The 27965-nt window shown below is 31.5% G+C and overlaps 1 protein-coding gene and 1 non-coding gene across 4 annotated transcripts; both read right to left on the bottom strand.

Annotated features, from left to right (window-relative positions):
- Positions 1-17790: 17790 nt before the first annotated feature.
- Positions 17791-26007, bottom strand: LOC101216050 (zinc finger CCCH domain-containing protein 5). 3 transcript variants are annotated; one of them, XM_031882215.1, is made up of 9 exons: positions 25433-26007; positions 25005-25154; positions 24730-24864; positions 24441-24599; positions 21692-21820; positions 21426-21542; positions 20451-20525; positions 20128-20351; positions 17791-19432 (listed from the first exon to the last, which is right to left on the bottom strand). In XM_031882215.1, the coding sequence occupies exons 1-9, from the start codon at positions 25793-25795 to the stop codon at positions 18145-18147; spliced, it is 2640 nt and encodes an 879-aa protein (XP_031738075.1). In that variant the 5' UTR covers positions 25796-26007; the 3' UTR covers positions 17791-18144. The 3 variants fall into 3 exon arrangements, with proteins under 3 accessions (XP_031738075.1, XP_004134259.1, XP_031738076.1); XM_004134211.3 differs by having other exon boundaries at positions 21728-21820; XM_031882216.1 differs by having other exon boundaries at positions 20451-20496; positions 21426-21433; positions 21728-21820.
- LOC116402990 lies at positions 23092-23230 on the bottom strand. The gene has a single exon (XR_004215721.1). It is a non-coding gene; the product is annotated as a small nucleolar RNA snoR136 (small nucleolar RNA).
- Positions 26008-27965: the final 1958 nt, after the last annotated feature.

The following is a 27965-nucleotide window of genomic DNA, read 5'->3' as shown; positions in this document are numbered from 1 at the left end:
TTAATTTTAAAGATATATAATATGTTCCTTTCACTAAGTTTATCCTAGAGGTTCTTGAGATATTAGATTTTTTAGAAAAATTAATCATTTTCTAGTGAGACACTAAAATCTTTAGTTTTTTGCCCATAAAATTTGTAAATTAAAAAAAATAAAGATCGTTGAATTATTGGAGGGATTTTTTTCTGTAATTGTTTGTTCTTTCAAAAAGAATTTTTTTTAAGCTAAATAGTAACTTTGTAAAAGTATGATTACACCCGATATATATATATATATATATATATATATATATATATATATATATATATATTATATATATATAATAATACGCATAACTAGTTAGCTAAAATATTAACCAAACGGTTGAATAAATTAATGTTGATAATTAAAATTTAAGCTTGCGTATTTATCTCAAGTGAATTATATAAGTCGGTGAATCAATTAATAACTAACCTAACCATTCAAATTATTTTAGCAAATTTTACAAAAAAAAAAAAAAGATCAATGGAAGAAGTTTTTAAAAAAAAAATGAATGGAAGAAGTTTAGGAAATGATATAATGATTAAATCTTGAAATAATGGAAGTAACAAGGAATAAATTAAATCCTAAAAACATGTGTATGTCATCATATACTTCCCATCCTCCAAACATTTCTCCTCTAAATGCAATTTAATTTCAAAATGGAAAATCATTATCATAAAGAAAAGTTTCCCACTTATAAACTTAGAATTATAATTAAAAAAAGAAAAGAAAAAGAAGAATAGAAGGATTAAACTTAATTAAAAGGGAAAAAAATCTCTCTCATTGGAGAGAGAGAAAAGGCTAAAACCAATAGCTTTAGGTTTAGTAGGGAAAGATGTTGACACGTGGCAAGAAAGCATTGGGTTGTCGGCAGAGAGAGTCAAGAATTTGTACATTTTGGGTTTGAAATTTTGTAAAGTACAAACTAAAATAATAATAATAATAATAATAATAATAATAATAATAATAATAATAATAATAATAATAATAATAATATATAATAATAATAATATTAAGAAAATGCTGATGTGTAATGTGGGAGACAAAGTGGCGACATAACATTTTAGTCCTAATTGGAACCTTTTTATTTTCCTCTCTATCCATAGCCCTTACGATGTATACAACAACATATTCAATATATATGTGATTCTCTCTTCCAAAAACCTAATTTCTACATAATCCTAAGTGACTTTTTTTTATTTATTATTATTTGATTCATTTTAAGTAAAACTTCTTCACCATGAGAGTAGGAAAAAAGATAGAGTTCGTTTGTTTTGAGCTAAGGTGACTTGACCATAAATAAATGTGTATTGATGTAGCTAGGGACTTGTTATGTATGCTTTTCAATATCGTTTAATTTGTACATCATTCTCATGTACTACAATCTAATTATGCCATGATATTTAATGTGTTAGTTTCGGTTTTAAACTCTCTTTTACAGGTAGAATAAAAAACTTAAATTCACTTAAATATGGTGATCAAGCATTCAACTGATGATGGATGCGATGTAGCAGTCACAGGAGATGTAAGGGAATAATGATAGAGTCGTCAGTTATCGAATTCGAATTTTGAATGTTAAGCTTGAGGCGTTTCATCTTGTCACACCCCACCCCAAACACCTGCCCGCTTGATCTAAGATGTGGCATGAAGCCAATCGACGTCATTCCACTTATGAACAATTGATTATGCAGAGTAAAAACTTATGCAACAGACTAAATTGATAAGCACATTTTATTACATAAACACAAAACTAGCTAAAGCTAATTGCCAATGTTTATAGATAACACTCTGATTAAAAGAAAGATAAAGAACTTGACTATCTTAACCTTAAGCCAAGACTACGTACATGATAAGGATTACACAAAAACTGACTCTTTACAACAAGATTATCTATAACCTTAGCTTGCACAGCAAACTCGCAGAAAATGGTTAGACTTTTGGATCACGACCTCTACTTAGAAAGAGAGAAAACATTTGGAAAGGATGAGCTAAATAGCCAAGTGAGTGATAATTTTGTACATCGTGCTTTTAAAACAATTTAACTTTAAAGTTCATACTTTGCAAGAATAAGTCATAAACATAATATCGATAATAAAGTATTTTAGAAAACTTCTTTCTATATTTTTCAGTTGCTATACCACATGAAATATGATATTTATGAGGCAAAATACAGGCATCGGTAGTGCCCCATCTTGTTATAGCTACAATGAGGTGGGAAACCTACAGACCTTCATCTCGAGAGATGGCAAATTAGATATTTATTTGTAGAATCTTCGTCTCATTAATCTGTTATAGTTATAGAAATCTAGGTAACTATTGAATACCTTCATCAAATGAACTTCTGTCCATAAGCTATATCTTCCGAAGAATTGCTATCTATATCGGACCGTGTAGTCTAAAACATTCTAAAACCATTCTTTAACTTAAATACTTATCAAAATATACTTACATGTAAATCTCATCAGAAATCATCAAGAAATACATGCTTATATCAAATATTCCTTTGGAAAGACTTTCTAAATCAGTATACTCAAATAGTCATACATCAAAGCATGCTTAAAACATTTGATAATAAATCATATTTAGAAATCATCTTTAAAGTCGTTTTATCATTAGCTCACAAAAAGCAACTCAAACCCTGGGTTTGTAGACTTACCCAATCTCTTCTTGTCCTAAAATAACGGGAAATAACTCCAATTAATTTCCTTTTATCATCAAAACCTCATAACTTTACTTAAAATTTTCCAAAATATCAAAAACAACCTAAAGCACCCATTTGGCTTGATTGGGCGACAAGGCTAGCACGCGTGCGCATGGTATGGATAGGCCAGTCGTATGCTAACCTCGCAAGGGGCCTTATCCCCGTGCACCTCCTGCATCTCGCCTCGCCATCTCACGTGCTCAACGCATCTCACATGGTCTTTGCGCACTCAGGGCTTGCCTGGTTATACGCCCATGTGCGTGGCTTGCCTTGCGTGCATATCGTGCATCTAACACATGCTCAACTATCCTCTCTAACCTCTTTCAACCACAATTCATGTTCATCTCGCCTAGCAACTTGTGACATTCGGCCAACCACCCACACTACCCAGAACTTACTTTTTTGGTCAGAACCTTACCTTCACTTTAAAGCTTAATATCTTAAATTCTAGAGCTCAAATGAAAATACTTTCTTTTATAAAGTTGTTGAAAATTGTCTTATCTTTCTTACCTCAAACTTTCAGTCAAAAACTTCTCGCCATGATTTCTGTAGCCTCCTTGAAGTAAAAACTGCTTAGATTTCTCTCGAGAACAACCTTTCTCTCTTGTTCCAACTCAAACTCAATCTTTCTCTCACCGAATTAAATTAGAAGCCTTAATATAGAAAATAGACTCAATTTGGAAATGTTTGAGACTAATTTCAACCAAAACACACAAGTAGTTTGGAAGAAATGTTCATCTGTAGTGACCTATTTATACTGATCATTGCATGAGTTTTTATCGACACCTCTTACTAGCCAAAATCCAACTTAAGCATGCAAGGACACCTGTAAAGTACTCCACCGACTCCATATCTTCATCATCTTACCTAACCAAAATGCCAAAGTGTCAAACATTAAACTAAACGCCTTGCTAACCTCACTTTGTGTAGCCGCTAACCTCATTTTGCATGGTCATATTGTACTAACCTCTATGAAAGCCTTCTCGCCAAGCCAAAACACCAAAGATAACCTCTTTAGAGGTTATTTTTCCTTTTCTTGACTGCCCACCAAGTCCAAAACGCCTGCACCTTGGACTTAGTCAAATTTTTCCTTTTTTCGAACTTAACTCCTCTTTAATTTTAAAACCATTTCTACTTAACTTTCCTTTTCTCCACCTACCATGACATACTTGCACGACACTTCTCAAGCCTAATTTTTCATCTTAACTTCATCTAAAATCAACCTTTCAAATTCTTTGGAAAATCGAAGTTCCTTAGAGTTCGAGGTTTACAATTTCTCTCCCCCTTAAGAAATTTTGTCCTCAAAATTTCCAACTCAGAACATTCTACTTAACTTTAAATAACAACTTTAAATAAAGAACTTACCGTAATGATGTCATGTGTTTCTTCGGCTTCTTGTTGACCTAGGGCATACATCCTTCCCTGTTGTCGTGGCCTACCAACAACTTTTTTTTTGCTTGACATCACTCGTTCCTTCTACAATGGTTGCCATTTTTTGTTGATTAACAGTCTGTGATTGAACTTATGAATCCACCTGCCCTTCAAATTCAATTGAGGATAGTCCCTTCTAAAATGTCTCGGTTGCTTGCACTAATAACAGATGTCTGCTCCAACTAGACATTAACCTCGGTAAAATCGTTCACATCAATTACATAAAGATCTTTTATCTGTGCTTGCTAAAGATTTGGATCTTGCTGGTTGATTAAAATTCTTTGTTCTGGTCTTGAGAAGACACTCTCTGTGCTCAATCTTTTTTAAAAGAAAATTAATTTTTCAGTATCATTTTCTAAAAAAAAAAAGGAAAATCAACTTTGAGACCTTCAAAGCTTCGCTATTTATTTTAAGATAACTTTGTATAGTATTTATTTCAAAGAGTTAATCTTATTATACCTTTAAAAATAAGGACCGACTAGAAAGAACAACAAAATGAAAGACTTACTTTGCATTGATAGTAAAATTTAATTTAAATTGATAAAATGGAAAAATCGAAAAATATGAAAAAAAAATTGTTGCAACAATGTTTTAAATGCCCCCAATCTAGTGAAAAAATTAGCACCACAAATACAATTATTCCACAAACCACAAATATCTCATTATTGACTCAAACTCCCAAAAAACATCTATCCCCCAATTTTTTCCAAGCAACACAATCAAATCAATTAAAACCTATCAAAATTCTAATTTTTCCCCAAAAGTCGAAATTTATCTCCATTAAAACTTCAAATTCAAAACAGAATTTGGACAATTGTTTCGTATCTTAATCGCGTGTGAAATAACGTTATCATACGTTATCAAATTCATCAAATCTTTCACACCTTTTCAAACCATTCAAGCATTCAAATGTTGAACGAAAAGAGGTTCACCGATAAAGATTCTTCAAACTCTTCAAACTCAAAATGATTCCAGCTTCGTAATCTGCTGAAACGATTCTAGCTTTCAACTTCCATCTCATCAATCTCTTCATACATTTAGCATAAGGCAGAGAAGTATTCATGTTTTTCTTCTTGCGGATGAGCTTATTCTTCAAAACGATTCTAGCTTTGTCATCTGCAGAAAAAAAAAAAAAAAAAAGCTTGTTTTCCTCATTCTTCTTTTGTTCGCTTGAGTTCCTGATGCTTAGTGAAATTGATGCTTGATAACACCCCCTAAAAAACAACATTTAAAATAATAAAAACAAATAACATGAATAATTATATTTCAAAATATTATTAAGAATTCATATTTTTGGAATATTTTTGAAAGATAGATATAAATAACATATATTTTAAAATAATAAACTTATTCTACATATACATTTTAATAGATATATATTAAAAAATAGATATAAATACCATAAAAATATACATTCTAAAATAAAATAAAAAATAAAAAATATTAATGAACGTATTCTGCATACCAAATGAACGCTGAATTTTCGAAATCTAATATAATATTTACTTAACAATATAATTCCAAATTGTTATTAAAATTATATATTATGTATTATTTAATTATAATTACTGATATTGTTAATGAATGATTTAAAATATAACTAACCGAGAATCTTGTAGATATATTTACCATTATTATAGAGAAGTTTTTTTGCAATATCCTCTAGCTACAAAATCACATATTTTGTTAGGATTTACTAAAGTTGAAGGTTGTTTGTATAATACACTGTTTTTGTTTTTGTGAAGTCTGCGTGATATTCTGCCTCATGTTTGGAGCCATTAAAATGCACTGTACATTGAATCTACAAATTATCATTTAATAAGGGGTAGAGTCAGGATTAACATAAATAAATCATGCATATGACAAGTCGTTCTCGAAACTACCTTGTATATTTTTTTTATACGAACTATACTGTAATTAGGAGCATATCCCAACTTAATCCAGATAATGAGAATGTATTTAAGAGTGTTAAATTCCAACACATTACTTAGGTACCAATGTATAATCTTTCCGTTTGAAATAACCAATATATTAGATTTACAATAATTGAACACACAAATACAATAAAGACAAATGTTCCGTAAGGCAACTACGTTTAGAAACCATACATAATGTATCTTGACCCTAAATGATAATATAGGACATGAATTTTCAATTATGACAACCTGAATGTATCTAATTTAAAAAGAACAATACTTGAATTTAATATAAAAAACCTACAAGAGTATAATTGCAAAGTCAATATCTTTAGGTGACTGTAAAATATATGAAATACATTGTATTTTAATTAACATTCGCACATATTGTTTTCATACAACCAAGCAAATCCAATTATAACAGAGAACACTTGAACTAACAATTTCAGAACAAAATCCAGTATTTAAAAATAATAACTAAGAACTAAGGAAAATGCTAAAACAGAAACTTAACGTTGTACGAGTTCTTTACAAGACCTACAATTGTGACCTCTTTGACCATACATGCTACAACGAACAATGACGTTTTCCTCTAAAAATGAAGTAAAACTTTTTTTTAGGCCCCCCAGCTGGATGTTTAACCCAAGGTGGAAGGAGTCCATCGTCACCATCTTGGTATATATTCCTAATTTGGTCTACACTACCAATAAGACGTGTTCTCTTTTTATACAAGTTTATCAAATTTTAAACATAGTAGAACTTATCAGTGCACTTATGCATATGAAGGTTTCCTTCAAACAGTGAAATAAAAAGAAGATACTGTTAAAATTTGATTGGAGTACACGTAAATTAAAATATATTTCTATGTATTGACCAATTGTAATTTTTCAAAAAATGAATTAAAGTGTATTTTTGATTAATTAAATATACATGGGTTGTTTTAGATTAGTGCATTTGAGAATGTTGACAACATGAACATATGAATGTATTATGCATATAGATTTCAATACATATTTTCTATTTAGTTTTAAAAATATGTAACTGCCACCAAAATAGAAAATTTTAAAATAAAGAACAAAAGAAAAATATGAATACAAATTAAGTTGTACTCGGAATCTAATCTGAAATATAATTTCAAATTGTTAATTATTAAAAATATATATTATGTATTATTTAATAATAATAGATATTGTTAATAAATTATTTAAAATATAACAAACTCGAGAATCTTGTAGATATATTTGTCATTATTATAGGGGAGATTGTTGCAATTGTCTAGCAACAAGCTAATATATTTAGTTAGAATTTACTAAATTTGAATGTTGTTTGTAAAATACATTATCCTTGTGAAATCAACGATATTCTACCTCATCATGGAGCCATTCAAAACACTATACTTTGAATCAATGAATTATTCTATAACCAGGGATAGATTTGAGTTTAATATAATTAAAAAATGAAGCGTGCAATGGTTTTGCTATTTTTCTTAGTTTTTTTTCCTTTTGTCATTCTTGAAGTTGCTATCTTCATTTTCCTAGTTATTTGTAAGAAGAAAATCAAAACTATTATTAAAGAAAAAAATAAACATTAGAAAATATTGAATGAAAAATAGAACACAAACATGATCATATATTGTTGTCCTAGTTGGATCATGTGTCATATATACACATTTAAAATTATGTTTAGAATATGGTGAGACTTTTAATTGAATTATTAAAAATATAAGAATTTAAAGTACAAATCTCTTCTCTTTTATTGGATTTGAATATATGTGCATTATATTTATAAAGGAGTTTGGGGTTTAAAAAGAAAAAGAAAAAGAAAACTCCTCTCTCCTTTACTTTTGAAAACTTGTGGCTTCCAACACATAGAAAAATGAAAAATTAAGGTCAACCCTTTGAAGAAAATAAACACTTTTCCCCCATCTCATAAATTGAACCTGGACATATACATTGATAATAATTCATAATATATATATAAGCACCATGTTTTTCTTTTCTTTTCTTTTATTTATTTGGATTCAAAGAATTATAAAACCAACCCATTTTAAAATCCACAAGTCCTAAACTTACTACTATTTCATCAAAATTAGGTCAAAAAGGATAGGGAATATGGGTTGGTAAGTGTTGTCCAAGTATCCTAAGCCCTATACAAATATATATATATATATATACCATAAAGTTTTCTTCTTCTTTCATATTTTGTTATCCACTTCTTTCTCCTTTGCCTTTGCTTTTAAATTCCCCACTTTCCCTTCTCTCTCCTCTCTCTTTTCCAAAGCATTTGTTGAAAAACTTAGGTCCATTTCCAACTCTCTTTTCCCACACTACTTAATTGCCTCATCTTTATCCCATATGTATGTGTTTCATTAGTTTAAGTTTTAATTAAAATTATTCAAATTTAGTCAAACTCCACCCTAAACATTATGTTCTGACTACTCGTCCTATAAATTCTCATTGTTAAATGTTTTCCAACCATTTTAAATAGCATTTAAACTATATTTTAAATCATTTTTAATGAAATAATTAATCTAAACCAACACTCTCAACCATTCAATTAATGTATTCATTTAATGTTTTTAGTGGTGTTGATATATATATAGATAGTTATATCAAAATTTTCTTCCTTTCTTAAGACTAATAAAAACTATTGGCATCTATTAGGTAATAGAAACTAATACTTCAATTTCAAATAATCTAAGATACTGATACTTTTGAAGGTACATTTTTTTTCCTTGAAAAGATCTTGAATATAGGTAAATTTAACATAATGATACTAAATGTAATTCACTGAATCCGCGAAAAATCATAAAAGGTCAAATTAAGGACAATATGATAAGAAATACAATACAAGTATTTGAAGTACAATGGAAGAAACAACATCAAAATTACGAAAGTACAGTAATCAATAGAATGTATCAGAAAAGTGACATGAATTGATCAGAGAAGAGAAATAAGATTAAAGAAATGGTATGGAGATAAACAAAAAAACTACTTTTGTTAAAATTGTTGAAGATATGCATGACGAATATATTTCACAACAGAATTAAATGTGATGATGACGATAAAATGATTCTAAGATTTAGTCTTTGTTATGTTTATTGGTTTTGCTTTTCTTTATTTAATTAATTATATTTATTGGATTTGGTTGTTGTGGTTTAGGATTGGCACCTTTTATGGTGGGTCGTTGGCTTTGGATTTTATTTGGTTCGAGTTAGTTCTTCGCGGGTTAGGCAAAAAGAGTGATTGAGAAAGAAACTGAGAAACTGAAGGTGAGCATTGGAGATTACTATTAGTGCATCTCTCATGACACCGATTCTCTATGGTTGTCATTGAAGAGGTTTTACTTAAGGAGGTCATAGATGGTCAAGTGAGCCCTTCACAATATTAATGCCTAGTGACTTCAGATTTAGGGGAAGCTACCTCTTAGTGTTCATATGGCAGTTATAGTGATCTGAATCATGCATCAGTATATCAAGCTTCACTATGTACAATTACATGATAAGTATTTTGTGTCAATGTCTAGTACCGTAGGCCATTATTGTGTACTCCTATGTCCTTTCAAGTTTGATAATATATGATTTCTCTCTATAGGTCAAGACCCTCTAGATGTAGATGTTATGTCATCGAACTGAATTACCAATTCCTAGTGTTCTAAACTATCTGTTACTTTTGTTGTTAGTCTAGTTATTAACTTGAGTGTTAACTTAAGTCATCATGTTAATTGTGACTTCCTTTTTCAGTCTTTTATTTATTTTTGTCCCTTTAGTTTTGGATGAGAAATAGGTTGTTTAGTTTTAAGTTGGAAAATATTAGATGAGTTGTTAATCTATTTTCTTTAGAAAAAATCCATCATAAAAATAGATACATCGAATAGTGTGTCAGATACAGGTCAACATAAAAACATATACGTCAAACTGAGTGTTAGATACATATCTAAGAAGAGTATGAAAGTATCAAAGTTTGACACAGATTATTTGTCTAACTTGAAGTATCGGTGTTTCATAGCTTGTAACTACCGACAAACATATTAGGAGGGTGAAAAATGAAAATGACCAAATATTGGTTAAATGAAAACTTTATGGTAAAAATTTGGTCACTAAAACGAAGTAAAAAAGACAAGAAATCAACTTCTCTCTCAAAAAATAAAGAAAAGAGAGAACTTATACATAGGAAACCAAATTTCAATAATAGTTAAATATGACATATGCCACTCCATATTATATATACACACACATATATGAACTTAATAATTATTAGCATACCATATAAAAATTGACATCATTAATTAACTTGTGTTATTGGTTGGGGTCTAATTGATTGTACCACACACATGCAACCCATTTACCTAAAGCTTTGTAATGCATTATTATTATTATTATTTGAAACATTGTAATGCATTGTTAGTGCTTTGTCAACTTACTTTGTAATTCCATTTTTTTTTTTGGCAATTGTGGAAAATGGAGAGAAAGAGAAAGAGAAAGAAAACATATTATTACAAATAGACTGAGGCTTAGATTGCTGATGAACACAAAGTCAAAGACTTTGACATTAAGAGGATCAAAATGGACAAAAATTTCCCAAACCCTTTGTTTATGTGTGTGTGTATATATAAAATATAATGAAATTTGGAGATGAAATTGAAGTGGAAGATCTAAAAAGCTTATATATATATATATTATAATTTATAATGTTAGAGAAACACAATGATTTTCTCTTCTTTTTTTTCTTGATAAATTTAGGAAAAATTACATCATTCAACTTTACTGCCAACTGACCCAAAATAAGATTTATTTTTGTTTAATTATTGTGCTTGCTTCTAACATAGAATGAGTTTCTATTTTCTTATAAAATGAATGGTTTTCGCTTTTTCCTTCCTATAAGTTCTTTTTTTAAATTTACGTATAATCTCACTTGGAAAATAATTAATTATTAAATCTTGATTTAACAAAATTAATGTAAATGTTTATTTTAATAAATCAATAATAATATATATAAATATTTTTTTGTTAACTAACTTTTACAATTAAAAGTTATTAAATTCATGTCATTACTTTTTTTACCTATTATTAATTAATTAATTAGCTTGTAATAACTTAAATGCCTAATATTAATTAATTAGTTAATAATGTCTTAAAATACCTAATAATATCTTAAATATATTTTATTAGTAAACTAATATTTGGAAAATTTAGTTAGTAAAAAGTTCGTTTTTCAGTAATAATTTGTTAATTTATCTTTTAATAATCAACCAATTAATTATTGAGATTAATTTTTATTTGATTATTTAATAGAAACACGTAATAATAACTGGGTTAATTTTCATAAATATAGCATAACACTTTCAAAATAAAAGTTCATAATATTTTTATAAATTTCAAATTTGTCATTGTATAATATTGACGATTTTTCACTTCTTTTTCTTCTTTTTTTTTTTTTTTTGCAATTTATTCATCATCCTCTTCGTATTATTAATTTCTTCTTATTATTGCTTTCTTCATTTTACAATATTATGGTTATTTATGTAAATATTTATCATTTCTTCATTCCTTATTCCAAAATTTCTTTCTTCTTCTTCATTTCTCTTTTCTTTTTCTTCTTGGTACTGAATCTAAACGATCGTGTATCAATATCTAAGCGATCAATTATCTATTCCAGATAGATAAAGGTAGATTGTTGTCACTATTAGATCATTTTGATTTGGTACAAAATCGGTTAGACTGTGTACAAGGGTACAAAATTGTTTAGACTAAGTACAATGATACAAGATCATTTAAGCTTGCTACGAGATTGTTTTGATTGGGTAGAAAATCATTTTTTCACGCGTGTGTGACTGATTAATCGTTGGTGTATTTTTGTTACTTCACGTTGTGAGTTTTTTCCTTTTTAAAAATTGTTCTGTACGGTGAAAATATTTTTACGCTTTGTTCTATTGTTTGAAAAAAGTCATAATAATTTTGGATTAATAAGGGGTCTTTTCAAAAAAAAAAAAAAAAAAAAAAAAAACTTCCTACCCTCTATAGGAAAAAAAAATACTCAAAGATAAAATTCATTATACTTGAAAATTTTTCTATGAGGGGTAAATATTTTGCCATTTTTTCTACTTTTGACAATTTTTCTTTATATAACATTTAAAACAAGTTAATTATTTATTGTGATTAATTTATATTACTTCATACTTTCTTAACTATGATATTAAAAAAGTTAGAATTCGAAAATATTTACACCATATAGAACAATTTTGAAAAAGAAAAAAGTACACAAGTCACAAGAGAAATAACAAAAATATCTCGTGATTAATCGGTCAAACACACGTGAAAAACAATTTTGTACCCAGTATAAACGATCCTTGTACCATGTCTATTAGTACCCTTGTACTCAGTTTAGACAATCTTCTACGTACCCTTGTACTCAATCTAAACGGTCTTGTACCATTGTACCCAATTTAAACGAACTTGTATCAAATCTAAATGATCTTGTAACATATCTAAACAATTTATTAGTGATAGTGGTCTATCTTTATCTATCTGGGATAGAGTTTAGATCTTGCACCAAGAAGAAAAAAAAGAAGATGAGAGATTGTCATGCCCCGCCCCAAAGCACTCTTTTTTTTATTTAGAAAGTCATTCATGAAGTAATTTTTTTAAATCATTGGCTATAATTCAAATCACATTGTACGGTTATCTCGCTTCAACCTTATCAAATATCATGTGTTTTTTTGAACACATACTTATATCACATTGTACGGTTATCTTGCTTCAACCTTATCAAATATCAGTTCATAATGCTTAGTTTACTTATAAGTTATGCATTTTCAAATTGGAAAACATACGAGAAATCATATAGGTTATAGTATCGATAAAAGTACATTTAAGAGTTCAAACATACTTCGGAAATTTTTGTTATTTGAAAGCATTTAATAAGAATAATCACTTATCTATCACAATTAGCTTGCTTTTCTACCTAGCCCTTAGCCAAGAGTTTCCTTGTACTTTCTTGCAATCTTTGCTAGTTTCAGGCCTCTAAAAAGTGGAAGTCTTCTATTTTTTCTTTTATTGAAGCTAAGGGCCAAAACCACTTCAAAATTATTAAAATTCCTCAATTTAGTCTTTTTTTTATTAAAGTCTTTCCATGTCGAAATGATTACTTCTGTCGACGGCAATAAAAGGTCAAATACTAAAACTCCGAGTGTCGTTGCCATATCCATATCTCAGATTCAGATTGGGGGGTAAGGTCAAATCATTGATCGCCTTCCTTACGTGAGCAAGGACATCATTACTTCTTCACGAAGTAGGCTTATATCGCAACAAGGGTTCCTCGCATAGTCTCTTTATCACATAGGCCAACTTCGTCATGTAGAGTCATATTGTGTAAGATAATTCATGATTAGGGTCTCACATCCAACTACAAGGCGTCGTGTATCTCTGCCAAATCCTTATCCTAGATTCGGATGGACAACAATGTCAAATCAATCGTCGACCTACTGATGCAAGGGTTATATGTTGTCATTTTCAAATAAAATTAGCCCGATGCCTAGCAGTCAATCTAATCAAGTTTTCAAATAAAACATGGAAGATGTTATGAATCTCAGACAACTCTGCACACAAGTTTATAAGTTACTAGTCTCATGCGTGCTAGAATCTCATAAGGTGCTATATACCTTGGACTTAGTTTCTCTTCCTTCCAAACCTGATCACTCCCTTCCATGGTGATAGTTTTAGGAAAACCTTGTCTCTATATTTTCTAAATTGGAAAAATATATTTTCCATAGGGTTCATGCCACTAAATTTTCCATAGGACCCATATCATTATATCTTCTAAATTGTAAATGTAGCCAATTTAAAAGTTAAATTTTTAGTTTCTTCAATCTAAATGAGTTACGTTTGATTTTAGTCAAATAACAACGAAATTGAGTTAGATTTGACACATATTTTAATTTTTATATTTCTTTAAATTTATTTTGTATTTTGGAGAGTTAATAAATTTGTTAAAAAATTAAGTCTCATTGGTTAAAAAATTGCACCTCTACTATTCTAACATCTCTCCATCAATACAATTGTGTTCCAAAAGATAAGTAACAGAGGAAACTAATCCTCCTCCATAGTCACATTTATACATATATATAAACATATATATACATCATATCCTAATTTGCATCTGTTTTGGTAAGATACTTCAACTACGTATCTTTTTAATTTTTCCATATTCTAACTTTAGTTATTGTTATATTTGAACATATATACATAGGTAAATGAATCACAATAAAAATTGATATGATCTTTGTTTAGATTTTCACCAGATATGTCAATCTTTCTTATCTATATTGACAAACAATTCCATGAGTGGAAATGCCACTAAATATGATTCATGCATGACTTATTGTTGTACAATCTTCCTTAAACAAAATACAACCTAGAAAGTGTGGTATGTCAATCAATAATCATTATATATAAATGAATTCGACAAGCCTAAAATGTAAGTGTGATTGATTATGTGTGTGTGCGTTTTCATACAAGCAAGGGTAGACACTACTAATTTTATCTACAAAATTAAAGATTAACTTATGAAATTTTGTATATTCATACGTGTATGTTATGCATACCATACGCACAAAGAAATTAAAATGAGATAAAAGATTCTAAAACTTGTAAATGTAATAACAATAATAAGGATGATGATGATGATGAGATAGCAATTGAAATCTTTTGGTAGGCATATGAGAAACTATTAAAATCTTTATGTGACGTCTAAAGTTTTAAAAGATATAAACAAAGGGAGAGAGAGAGCAATTTGAAATCTTTCCCATAGGCATAGGAAACTATTTGAAATCTTAGGTTGATGTAGACAAGACAGAAATAAATAAATAATTGAATCAAAATTGTAGCAATTAGTTATAGGGAATTGAATTGAGACACTGAGATCTACTAGGAATAATGAAATAGATTTATATATATTTGATTGGATGTGGACTATTCCAACATCTACTTTACTAAGCCCCAAGTACACCACTTTTGAACAATTCTTCATCACTAATACCCAAACTCTTATGTTTCTTTTCAAATTATTACCTTTCTACTCAATATATACCTTCATTTGGTGCTGCTGTGTTTTCAAATTAATTCACTTTCAACCTCAATCCATATCAATATTTGGAGAGTCGGAGTAAGAGTCAAATTTGGAGAGTGTGAATATGTTTGGAATGGTTTTGAAAATGATAAAGTAATTTTGTTAATATGAAAATGACTCTTTTCAGAAGGGTAGTACAATTGATGGCGTAGACTTGAATAGTAAGTGTGAGTAATGAATAGAAAGTGTTTTTTGAACAAATAAAATGGTTTCAAATAGTTTTTTGTTTTCCTTTTTTTGTGTGTGTATATTTTGTAATATGGTGGAGATGACATGTCCACCTTGAGCTACTTGAATGGTTCCCAATAGGCCATGGGATTTCTAGTGCTATTATATGCTCTTCAATTCTTCCAATATATATGACCATTTTCCATCATCATCCATGCACATACACATGAGTGAGAGATAGGAGACTCTTCTAAAATAGACAAACTATAGTTGGATTTCCATTTTGCAATTAACATATTTCAACCTCATATAAACCTATAATTTTAAGTTAGATGATTGAATCTTAATTCTTGATTCTTAGAATATGTTAATAATGGGTTGATAGTTAGAAAATGATTATAAATGAACAGAGAGCGCATCTAAATGAGAATGATTTTAAGAATATAAAAGTTGATAGAGTATATGTCGAAAGAATTCACATCAGTTTATAAGGGACAGTCTTCACTTTTAGAAGTAGGTCAAGACAAGTAATGACCACGTTGGCTAAAGGGCAAAGATGTCAAATGTCAAATTTGAATCTCAAATCTTAGTCCAAATCCTAAGTTTGAGATATTGTATGCCACATTTTTTTATGTATATGTGACAAACAGATGAGATGTGATTGACAACAAGTGTAAAGTATATACAAAGGTTAAATCGACGAATAGTTAAAGGAAAAAAAAAATGAGAGAAGGTTCAATGGATTTGAATGAAACTTTCTAAATTCTAAACACCAGATTGAAATAAATTAGCTTTGTCAAACAATAATTTAGCTCAACTTGTATATGAATGTATCGAGAACCAAGAAGTTATTGGTTCAATTTTTTCTTAAAAATTAAGCTTTCAATATGTTTATTGATTTTTTGTTTTGGTTGTCTACATTTTAACTGTGTTTTTTAGATCTTAACCAAGCTATAAAAACTAAAGACGGTGGTTTTTTAAGAACTTGTTTCTATATTAGGAACTTATCTAGAAGGGATATTCGAGGCATTGAGTTAGTTATCCTAGTTTGTGAATTATATTAGTTTAGGTTGGATTGTAGATTATTTTAGTATATGAATTCTAAGAGTTTGTATTTGTGAGCAAACTATTTTAGTATAGGTAAAAAATAGTAAACACGGTAACAAAAGTAAAAGATGAATGAAAAATAGTAAATATTATAACAAAAAAAGGTTTTTAGTATTCTATTAGTGAGAAGATCTCACTAAACAACGACAAACACAACTACTGTATTTTGGAAGCTCCAATAGGCTATAATAACTCAGTCCACCAATTCAAACGAAATTATAAGATTTATACGAAATAATGAAAAAACAAATAAAGTTATTTTCAAACGTGGTCTATAATAAACCATGATAGACAAAGATAAACAACTTATACGTATCTATTAAAATAATTGTTGGAACAAATAGGAAGTCTTACAAAATTAAAGGATAATGAAAGGAAATAATGAGATTCCTACAACATAGAGAATATTAAAATAGCTATAGGGATATGAGTGAGGGAAAGGAAGGGAAAGTGTTGGTGGTTGATAAACGTATGTCCACGAACCACTGTTTCAAACTTTTCATATAAATTGACCTTTTTTTCTTCCTCATTCTTCTTTTTCTTTTTTAAGGTTTAATCATCAATCCCTCTAAGCCCAAACTACGCTCTACCAATGCTTTTTTCCCCTTCATTCTCTCTTCCCTTTTTTTCCGTTTGGTTTTAGTCTTTTACACAAAACCATTGAATTATTATACACTTACCTTTAGAATTTTGGGATTTGATAACACTAATTTGAGTAATATGACCCTTTGAAATGACTGCCAAAAACTTGCTTTTCCTCAATTATTATAGCCCATGAAATGAGGCCAAATTAGTCCCGTTTTTTTCATACAAATCACATCACTTTTTTTTTTTATTGGGTTATTGTTGATTTATTTCTCATGGGATGGTTTGCCTTTCTCAAATTTACTTTCTAGAAAGACCCTTTTACCCAATCCCTAAAATTTGACTTTTTTAACATGTAATATATGAGCTTAGAATTTTACATTGCAAACATACACATACTTTTAAGCCGATGTGTAAGAACTTGGGTTATAATAGCTTTGGTCTCTCAAGATCAAGTAGAGCGTATATTGAATGCTGAAAATGTTGACATAAGAACAAAGTATTGCAACTTTTGGTTTGAAGTTAAAAGGTATAGTAAGCATCTTTTTTAGGCTACATACATTCATCAATTTATTCTTTTAGTGAAAAAAACCTATTAGTTATTTTTTTTTCTCTGTAAAGTAAATAGGAAATTTTGAGCTTAAATTTTATCGAACAATTTGAAACTCTGCACAATGCTTATAAATGCTAAAAATGGACCCATAAATATTGCAAACATGAGCCTAACAAAGAACATGCATAGGGAAAATATGGACTTTTAACAAACACTTGACAATATGAAAAGGGCAAACAAAAGCCTGGTTCAAGTTCCATAATTCTCTTCATCATCCTTTTCTATGTCATTTGAATCAACAATTCCTGATTATAATTTCTAAGTGAACATATCCCAACAGTTCTTCAGTTCTTTTCAAGAAAATGCTGAAGCAAGTTCTGTTTTTTACAATAAGCATATAGATAATAGCCAGCATTTCAAGTTGAATTCTTTTGTGAGCCTTGTGCGAGATACAATCAACTTCTATCCAAATATGTTCATGCTTTTGTAAACATATGTTGTATGACATGAAAGGTCCTAATTGATCACATGGAATTTTTCCTAGTGGTTTCCTCCTCTTGGCCATGTCTGTGCCTCTTTGTCATGACTTTTAGGAAGATAACCATCCTCAGAATTCGTTTTCTCAGATTTTAAATCACTGAAATCCTGATCATCGTCGTGCCGAGAAGACTTTCTTCGAGATTTTTGGTGTTCATATGAATTATTACTTCCAAGTTTCCTACGATTTCGCTTGTTAACTTTGTGAACAGGATTATTCAATGCACCTAGAACATCTGATTTACTTCTTTCAATTTGGGAAACAGAGCTGCCAGATTCACAGCACATGGCACTTGCAGTCTCCCTACATTTCTCAAATTTATCATAACTTCTTTCAGGATCCCATCGCCCTTCCTTGTCGCTGTGCTCGTTACAATGTTCTTTGTCAGGATCCAATGGTTTGAATCTCTCAATACATCTATCTGAAAAAGACGGCTCCCAACGCTCATCTAATACATCATTATGTAAGGAATCAATGCTGTAACCGTCCTCTGTGTTCACGTCCCTAGAACTTGATTCAAAGTAATGACTACTGGACTTTCCGGCGCTGGGCTTCTTGCTTTCGTAATCAGTCTTCAAGTTAGACTTCTTTTCCAAATGGTCGTCTGAGTCTTTGGTAACCTCATCCCAGTGTTTCTTGGGTTTCCCACCATATGTAAGACGCCTTTCCTTGTTTCTTTCAGAAGAAACTTCATGTGTATCACGATCCTTAATTACGCTGTTGCTTGGATAAACATCTGTGCTTCTAGAAGTCTCAGAAGCACGACTATTGCTTTTCCTTCTTTTGTGTTGATGTCCATCTTTGTCCCCATCACCACTTGACCAGTCTTCATCAGTTTCATTTGCTGCATTCTTATTGTCATCACGATCTACATTTCGACCATCAGTTTTCCAGTTGCTCTCCTGCTTTCTAGGCCGTCTTGATGATCTCCTACTACGGTCTCTATCTTTGCTTCTCTCTTCAAACTCATCCACTGATTCGTCAGAATCTGTATCATTAGATCTGTTTTTTCGCCATCGATCATACTTTTCCTTCTCCCTACTACGATTTCTATCTTTGCTTCTCTCTCCAAACTTATCCACAGATTCATCAGAATCTGTATCATTAGATCTGTTTTTTTTCTGTTGGTCATATTTTTTCTTCTCATATTCCTCTTTGTCCAAACTTTGCTGCTTCTCATGAACTTTTTCCCTACGAGAGTGCCTGATCCATCTATAGTCATTTTCGTTGTTGTCACTTCTTCTAGAGCCATGATCCAGACTTCTAGATTTAGATCTTCTTGAACGATAACTATCATGAAGAATCAGAAATTGAAGTGATAAGAGATAGAACCTCCAATAATGGTACTCTAAATGAAACTATTGGTGATGGTGACAAATTTTATATATATACATAAAAATACAGAAGTACATCAATTTTTTTATCCCAGAGATATGGATAAATTGTCTCAATCTGAAACTCAGGCATTCTAGTTAATATAAAATGTTTCAGCTTGTGAAGAAAAAGAATCTCTGGTACTACCAAGACACTTTCTTTTTATAGAAAATACTTTCATTGAGAAAAACTAAAACTGAAAGAACTGCTCTAGACACTACAGCACATGATAATAGTTAGCCTAAACAATGAGTGATCAAAAGGCTAACCCCTTTTAAAGTTCACAAGTTATAAGGGATGAAATTGTCTGGACAAAATTTGCTAACACGAAAACTTAGGCGGAGTTTGGTAACCATTTTAGTTTTTAGTTGTTGTTTTTTCTGTCTTTTAAATCCTGTTGTCAAATTCTTGTTTATTAAAAAAAAATTTGAATTAGTTACCAACATACCCCTATTTTAAAATATTAAAAATGAATAGATTACGAAACGGGCCATTAGTCGTTCAAACGTTATCAAAATGAATGATTGTAAACAGCAGGATTTGTAAAAATTGAAAATTAAGAAAACGGAAAGGCAGTTAAAAGAAGAGACATTGTCAGTCCAGATGATTACCTGTCGACATCTATTGTCATTGACTTGCTAGATTTTCCAAACTTGTTCCAGTGTTCAAGCTCTGAATGTGTTTCATTCTCATATTCATCTAAATAACCAAACAGAGAAGTCATCTTTTTCAACCAATATCGTGGGGGTGATTTGTCACTGTCAGCCCATTCATAATCCCCACCAGGATTTCGAAAACAATGAATGAAATTACAAGCGGTTCCATGAGAACATGTCTGAGAGGAAGCAATGGGAACCATCAACATCAGCATCGTGACAAGAACTTCAATGAAGATAATAGTTTTAAAGGAGTGGAAAAGGTTGTAGTTCCTTACCTTGTACCTTGTCTTCATAAATTCCCCACATATAGCGATCTTCCATCTGGTAACATTTATGAATTCACATATTATCTGTCATAGAGAAAATCCCCAGAATGAACAACAAAACACCACTTCAAAGTCAGCTGGAAAGGGGGGGAACCAAAGTGAGCCAGACAGAAAAAAAATCAAACAAAAGACCAACAGTGAAGACTGTAGATTGTAGGAGGATGGAGGAGAAATTACTAACAGAGCTACGCGCAATACTATCCAAAAATGATATCTGGAAGAACAGTTTTATAATTTTGTCATTGGGCAACCATAAACGTGAATTGGGAAGTCTTGTTTGTTCGTTCGTTATTTGCACATAAAATTTTAGTTCGCAACCAAGCCTAATAATCTTCTCAGTCAAATAAAGCTTATTGAGCACCCCACGTTCAAGGCATAATTCTTTGAATCAATGACAACGTGGAGGATCTGGATTAATTTAAGCTCATGACTTCAGAATTTCCTTACCATTCTTGGTATTATAGCCATGGGCTCCACTTTTGATTTTTTTTTCTAAAAAGGAAACAAAACTTTCATTTTTATAGTGAAAGGAGTTTGATGCTAAAAAATACAAGGCACCATAACAAAAGAAAAGTAATACAATAACTAAACCTGGGAAATAAAAGCACTCTAATTCAAACAAATGTTTTGATTAGAATAATTCGCAAAAGCTTTGGATTGAGAACACCATGAGGGCCACAGGAAGTCGATCTTATTCTTATTTACAAGTCTAAATAAAATTGGGTTGCTCTCAAGAAAACTTTCTTTGCTCTGACCTAAAACGAGGCCAGTGGTAAGCTTCATAACTTGAAAACAATACAAAAGTTCAAAATATCTTGCTTTCAACCGGATAATATATGCAAGGAGGTTTTGGACTGTGGACAGATATCTTTCGTCTAGTCATTGACTCTTAGTCTTAGTGAGGATAATTGAGAAAATCAGTACCTGTTTCCCTGCATAGAAACGGCCATTGTTGGCATTATAAGCAAGCACAGCTGAATCCACTGACTTATAGTGCACATAAAGGTTCCCCCTTAAGTGAAAAGAACCATTTTTACACACCTGAATAAAAATACCATATTTAGGATTGATGATAAACTAGTCTTTGCTGTAAGCAAATGCAATTTGAGGTTAAATATCAAAAACCAAACTCAGGTTTAGAATTTTTTTCACTACTTAGATAAAGAAATGACAACAAAGCAAAAGCATACATAAACCATACAAACAAGGTACCAAATGCAGGAGACCTTGAAATTAACAATTTCCCCGTACTTCAAAAACTCAGTATGCACATCGTCATAAAATTCTTCATAGCAGCGTTCAACTTCCTCATCTGTAAACTGAAAAAAGGTATAGGAAAGTCAATCTAGAATGCACTTCACTATGAGAAATTCCAATTAGATAATTGTAAGGGGAAAAAGTCAAATCTTAGTCCATCAATTTCCATTTCAGAACCCCCTACAACTCCAAATGAAACATGCTATGTCAAATCCAGATGCCATCCATGATCACTCCAAATAGGTCATATTATGGTGTCTCACTACCTGAGCTTAGTAAAGTCTAGATGTAATAAGGTAACGTAAAGTTTAAATATCTAGGGAAGAAATACGAATTTAAACAGTCCATCCAGACTGTTGAAAAAAATTCCATATATCTCTAGTTTTATTCATAAAAATAAGAAACAAGAGTGGCATGACCAATTGAGATTTGAAGATCCTACCAAAGTGCATAGAATTGTTTAAATTCATCGGATGGAGGAAAAGGAACAAATAAAAATATATGTGAACAAAAAGTAGGCTTCTTTCATCATTTTTTATTTTCCCTTATAACGGTAAAAAAATGAGTGTTGCTATGCTAATGGCTTCAACTGTTATCTCTTATACTTTCACTCCATTTTCAGAATCCCTAGCAAAGTGAGCTTGATCATTGACAAAAAGATAAATATCAAGGATTTCATCTGGGAAGGAGCAAAAGAGAAAGCTAATTAGATAATTGGAAAGCAGTCACTGCCACAAATATAGGAGGCCTAGGTGTGGGTGGTTTAAGAAGAACGATATTTTTCTTCACATACATCTAAATATCGCTCTTTACAGATTAAGGTATCTCCTGTGTGACATTTGAGGAGAATGACTGTTCCTTTGGGCAACCAGAGTTTGCCATGAACTTAAAAGTAAAGTTAAACAGAAATTTCAAGTAATGCAATGGGCTTTTTTCATCTCAGAGTGAGTTCTCCACTGCCACTTCAGTCAAGCTTATTTCTAGGCTTTTCTTTCAGGAAACTAACACCCAATCAAGCACAAAAATGTTCAAACGATAGGAAGATGAACCACCATCCAACTCAACCTAAAGAACTTACATAACAACCGCTTCAGTTGGCCCGAATCAAGACATAGAGTAACTACAAACTACTGGCTAAAGAACACCAGGGCTGGCCCCAAGATGTAATATGAACACCAGATACCCACAAAGGTGCTATGTTTATCTTTAAAACGCTAATTTATCATTCCTTCCAAAGAACCCACAAGATGGCTCTTATAGCACACCCAAACTTAGCTTTCCACTTGAAGAATGACCACACAACAATGGGTTAGTTGAACATTGAAAGAAGAAAAACTGTAGTTTTCTGACGTCCAAATGGATCATGTTAAATGAAACTCTGGATAGCAAGGAGAATGTAACTGCAGGCCTCCCAATGGGATCAAACTTCATTGAATGTAAAATTAGATACAAAATTAATGTTCAGAAACTGATGCGCAACAGAACAATGTTAGTATTAGCCTTCGAATTTTGACAGTCACACCAGCTCCAAAAAATAAACCCCACACAGATACAGTAGAGATTATAGCCATCCATAGTATGGGTGGGAGGTCCTTTGTAATTTGGGGCAAAACAAGTGCTCTGGGGAAAAACTAAACTGGGAACTTGTTCTGGTTCATAAAAAATGTACGGCAATTAAAGTTAAATGTCAGACTCCATGCGGAAAAGAACGTGTGTGTATTTATGTATATATTTCGCAAAAATAATAAAAATAAATAAGAATGACTACTTCTCCTTCAACAGAAAAAGAATGGGATGAGTAGCAAAAGAAAAATGCAATATGCTATTACTAACAACAAGCTTGCAAGTAAAAGAATTTACATGTGATGGTTAAAAAGATAATGCAAGTAGGATACAATTTGTTTTTCGTATTATCAACTCCAAAGGGACTCAAGAGCAGGACTGTAACCCTCCATGACAAATTGACACAATTCTCGCAGTAAGTCTGATATAAAGTAGGTCAAGAAATTCAAAATAAAAATAAATGGAGGATATTAAATATCAATACCACCAACAATCACAACATGGTGAATCTCAGTATAATGGTTGCACTGGGCATCTAAGGAAGCAATCGACTCTAAGGATAAATTTTTTCAGTCGCCAAACTGCCAAGAACTAAGCTTCATCAGTTATTTTGTCAATCCATTTAGGATACAAGGTTTGCAATAAACTGATAGATCCATTCTTAATTTTAACAGCTTCAATCAAAATGTTTTCACAAAGGAACAATATATTAACCCAAGAACACCAGTAAAAGGATGATAACTCAAGTCTCGTGTTCTCTCTCCTAACTCAAGTCTCATGTTCTCTTTCCTAACTCAAGTCTCCTGTTCTCTTTTCTATGACTCAAACATGAACATGTGAAGACCAAAAAAGTAACAGCATTATATCGAGTTTGGTGGATTCTCGAGTCAGAAAATGTTCCAGAACAAGTTAATCTAATTCTAATCATTAATGCTCATTAATCCAACCATAAAAATTATTATAGACATTTTCAAACAAATTATACCTAAATAGGCATATATACAGGTAAACATTTAGGTGTCTCCTAAATGAGACTGAGACCTTTCAAAACAATTTCAGAGATAATTAATTCAAAGATATTTTGAGGATACAATAATTGTATGAGCATCATTAACAGACCTCCAGCCCCTCGTCTTGCTCCCAAGCAAGGCCTGGACCATTATACATGTTCTTGATAAGCAATGTACACGATTTTTCAGGGTAGAAGTGAATTCTGCTACAACGTTGACCAAATCGACAAGCTCCAGTTTTAAGATGGAACGGACAATGTGATTTATCCTGTCGTAATAAATAAACAAAAGAGGTAAAGGTTATTTATTAAGATGAAAATTGATTAACCATAAAACTACTGGAGAAGGAATAAGTATGTACAGATAGTAAATATACAAAGGAAGAAAAGGAAAAATGCCTGTTCCGTTCCAAAGTTTGGCACTTGGCTTGCAACATCCTCAATCACTTGTTTAGTTGAAATGGGAGTATTCTTATAATCTGTAAAAGCTTCAGATTGTGGAGGAAGAGGATTTGATGTAGGTCTATGAGCATCCTACACCATGAATATGAATATATCTATGATCGTAATAATTTTGGTTCCAACGTGTTCCAGGAAAAGAATTTTTTAACATAAACACCGATGATCTAGCAAACAACAATGGCAATAGCCTGGCCTGGTTGCAGAATGAATACCTCAAAGCTTTTCTCAGGTTCAACACTCTTCTTAGGAACCTTGATTAGTTTCTTCTTCAAAATTATCTCTTCTCCTTTCCAAATGATTTCTGCAGGCCCTTCTATGTATTCCCAACCATCTTCCTCATTAAACTCGTTTTCATTTTCAGCCTACAAAAGAAGGTTGAAAACTGGTGGAGTGAGCAATTTTCCCCAGCTTAAACAAAAAGAGATATGTTGACCCATAAAATAGTAATAGAAAGCGATTGCAGTTTCCCTTACAAAAAATTCAAATGATGTTTTTTTATGTATTGATAGAAACTGAATCAGTATAGTGCATTATAAAGCTGAAATCTAACTAGAAATCTATCAACAGGCTATGAGTAGTGTTCTAGTACAAAGCCACCAGAGAATCAATCACAAGAAAGGAAAGGAAAGGAATGGAAAACCTCCCGCGGCGTCGATTCTTCTTCCAGCGCTCTCCTTTGCTGCTCTTCTTCTTCCTCCTCAGCCATCTTCTTCTTCTTCAACTCCATAGCTTCCATCCAAGCCCTTTCACGCTCCTCAAAGAGCTTCCTCTCCCTCTCCGACCTCTCCTCCTCCTCCAGCTCCATCAACTGAATCCTTCTCTGCTCTTCAGGGTCGTTCAACCGAACCTCCTCTTCCTGTAGCCTTTTTAGCGCCAACTCTTTTCTTAATTGCTTCCGTTTAATCTTCTTCAACGCTTTCCTCTTCTCCTTCCTGCATAGATTCTCCACCGAACATGGCTTAACTTCTTCTTCTTCTTCTCCTATGAGTTCAAGTTCCTCCATTACGCTCACAAAATGGAGCTCTAAATCAAAGCAGAGCAACGAAAGGGCGCCTCGAAGGAATTCAATCGCTGTGTTGTGTTGATTGGGTGTTCGTTGATGGAACTTCCAATTTATCCAGCACTCTCCGTGGAGACTACCTTGCTAGCGTCGATGGTGATGAAAAATTTCGGAACACTTTTGTTTTACAATTGATGAGAACTAATTAATGGGAACTCTTCCGAAATTGACAAAATGCACCGTTTTGATTTTATATTTGAAAATGAGTAGAATTTTGAAAACAATGTAATTTTGTTTTTCGATTAATCTCGAACAAGTTTGACTCCGAGATTCTTTTCAAATTTTAATAAACTATTTTAATGAAATTTCTCGATCTATCTGGATCGAGTGTGTCACCCGAATAATGTGTTTTTTATTAAAAATTTCAAAATAAAAGAATATAGCAAATGACTGAAATACTTCTAGAATACTAACGGTTTGATATTCTCACAAAATGAACCAAACCCGCAAAACTTTTCCCATTTCGACCGAGAACTAGGCGAGAATACTCCCAAAATCTTTTGAATTCTACTGATTCTTGCTTCTCCAAATTTGAAGAAGTCATCCTCAAATTCAAATCGGTCAAGTTTAGTCACTTTGTTTTTAGTTTTTTAGTTTATGTTCTTAGTTGTTTAATTTATGTTTTTAGATTTTTAGTTTGGAATCTAAGATGGATAGAAATCTGATGTAGTTATTATTGAGATGTTGAGTTAATATGAGTTTATGTTATTGTTTATCATGAACTCCTTCAAAAATTTCAATTTTTTCATGAATCTTGGTAAGTGCAAATGATGAATCTCAATCGAGATTCATGAATTTTTTCCAAGATTCGTTGAAAAAGTCTCAAGATCATATGAGTTTCTCATGCATTTTGTAAGGCATTCTCGAAACCAATTTTGCCTAAGATTGGGATCGAGATTACCGTACAGAATGCATGCAAAACCTTAATCCAGCGGCATCTCGGTGCAATATTGCCCAAGTTCTATTGCTTATTCATGTAATCTCGATCGAGAGTGCCCCGAGATTAACGCACAAAATACTTATTTTGTTCAACTTTTTGTGTTTTGCATGCCTCTTGTAACCAAAATCAATTCAAAGGACTTCTTCCTTGCAACTGGTTGTGGGGAAATCAACTCAACCGCACCAAAAAACTTGACTTGGTTGGTTAACTTCACACTTAGGAAATAATGTTGTTGCATATGTTGGTATTTAATTCTACATGATGAGTCGTTGATCAAGGTCATCGCATGCTAGATTCTCACTATGTACGTCTTCATCATGTAATTACTAAGTGCTCGTTAAGTAAAGTTTTCTCATTGTTTGCCCAAGTGTAAGCAAAACAATAGGTTTTCTAGGTAATCTAAGGTCGAGCATAGAGAATTGATATCAAAATCTTAGTTCTAGGGTCTACTCTTCAATTGGGTGGTATAAAAGAATACCTATACAGTATAAGTAAATGTAAGTTAAACCATATCTACTTATCTACACTAGAGAATCTGTAAAGATGGAGGCGAAATGGATCTGTGAACTAACTTGTATGTAAGAAAGGGGTGAAGAATGTCTATGCATTACAAAGCGATTAAGCAATATAAAAGTCTAGATGCGATATAAGTTACTTAACTAGCTAATGATTAAGGCAAGCACAGTCTCAGTGTCTTTAAACGCCACACTTGCTCACCTCTTGGGATCTAAATGACTAAGCTTAGTCAAGCAAGGTATATCTAGAAGAATTTATTTACAAAACTTATAGAGCTTCTCTTTTAAGGGTGATCACAAAACACTCATACTTATTCTTCTTTTGGAACACAAATGATGAAAGTTATCTCGCCAAGGTGGAGTTTGTCTCCAAACTTCTCCTCGCGTGCATTAGCCATATCCTTGTTACTTGCCCTCTTGGGTAGTTGACGATAAACATTGGCCAGACGATGAATATAGCTCAGCTAACACGATAAGATTATAAGCTAAGCTTCTTATCAGAAATCTATCATAGATCTTAAACTACAAATAACACATTAATAAATTAATAGTAAAGACATGGTGGATTGAAAATGTATAAATATGCAATGTTAAGAATATAGGCCTTAGGCCACTGTACAATATGAGCAAATACATTACAGTGAAATATAAAAATGGA

This window comes from Cucumis sativus, chromosome 3 (assembly GCF_000004075.3).
Source record: "Cucumis sativus cultivar 9930 chromosome 3, Cucumber_9930_V3, whole genome shotgun sequence".
Taxonomy (NCBI): Eukaryota; Viridiplantae; Streptophyta; class Magnoliopsida; order Cucurbitales; family Cucurbitaceae; genus Cucumis; species Cucumis sativus.
Note: the sequence above shows the minus strand (reverse complement) of the source record. Positions and strands in the feature narration are given on the sequence as shown.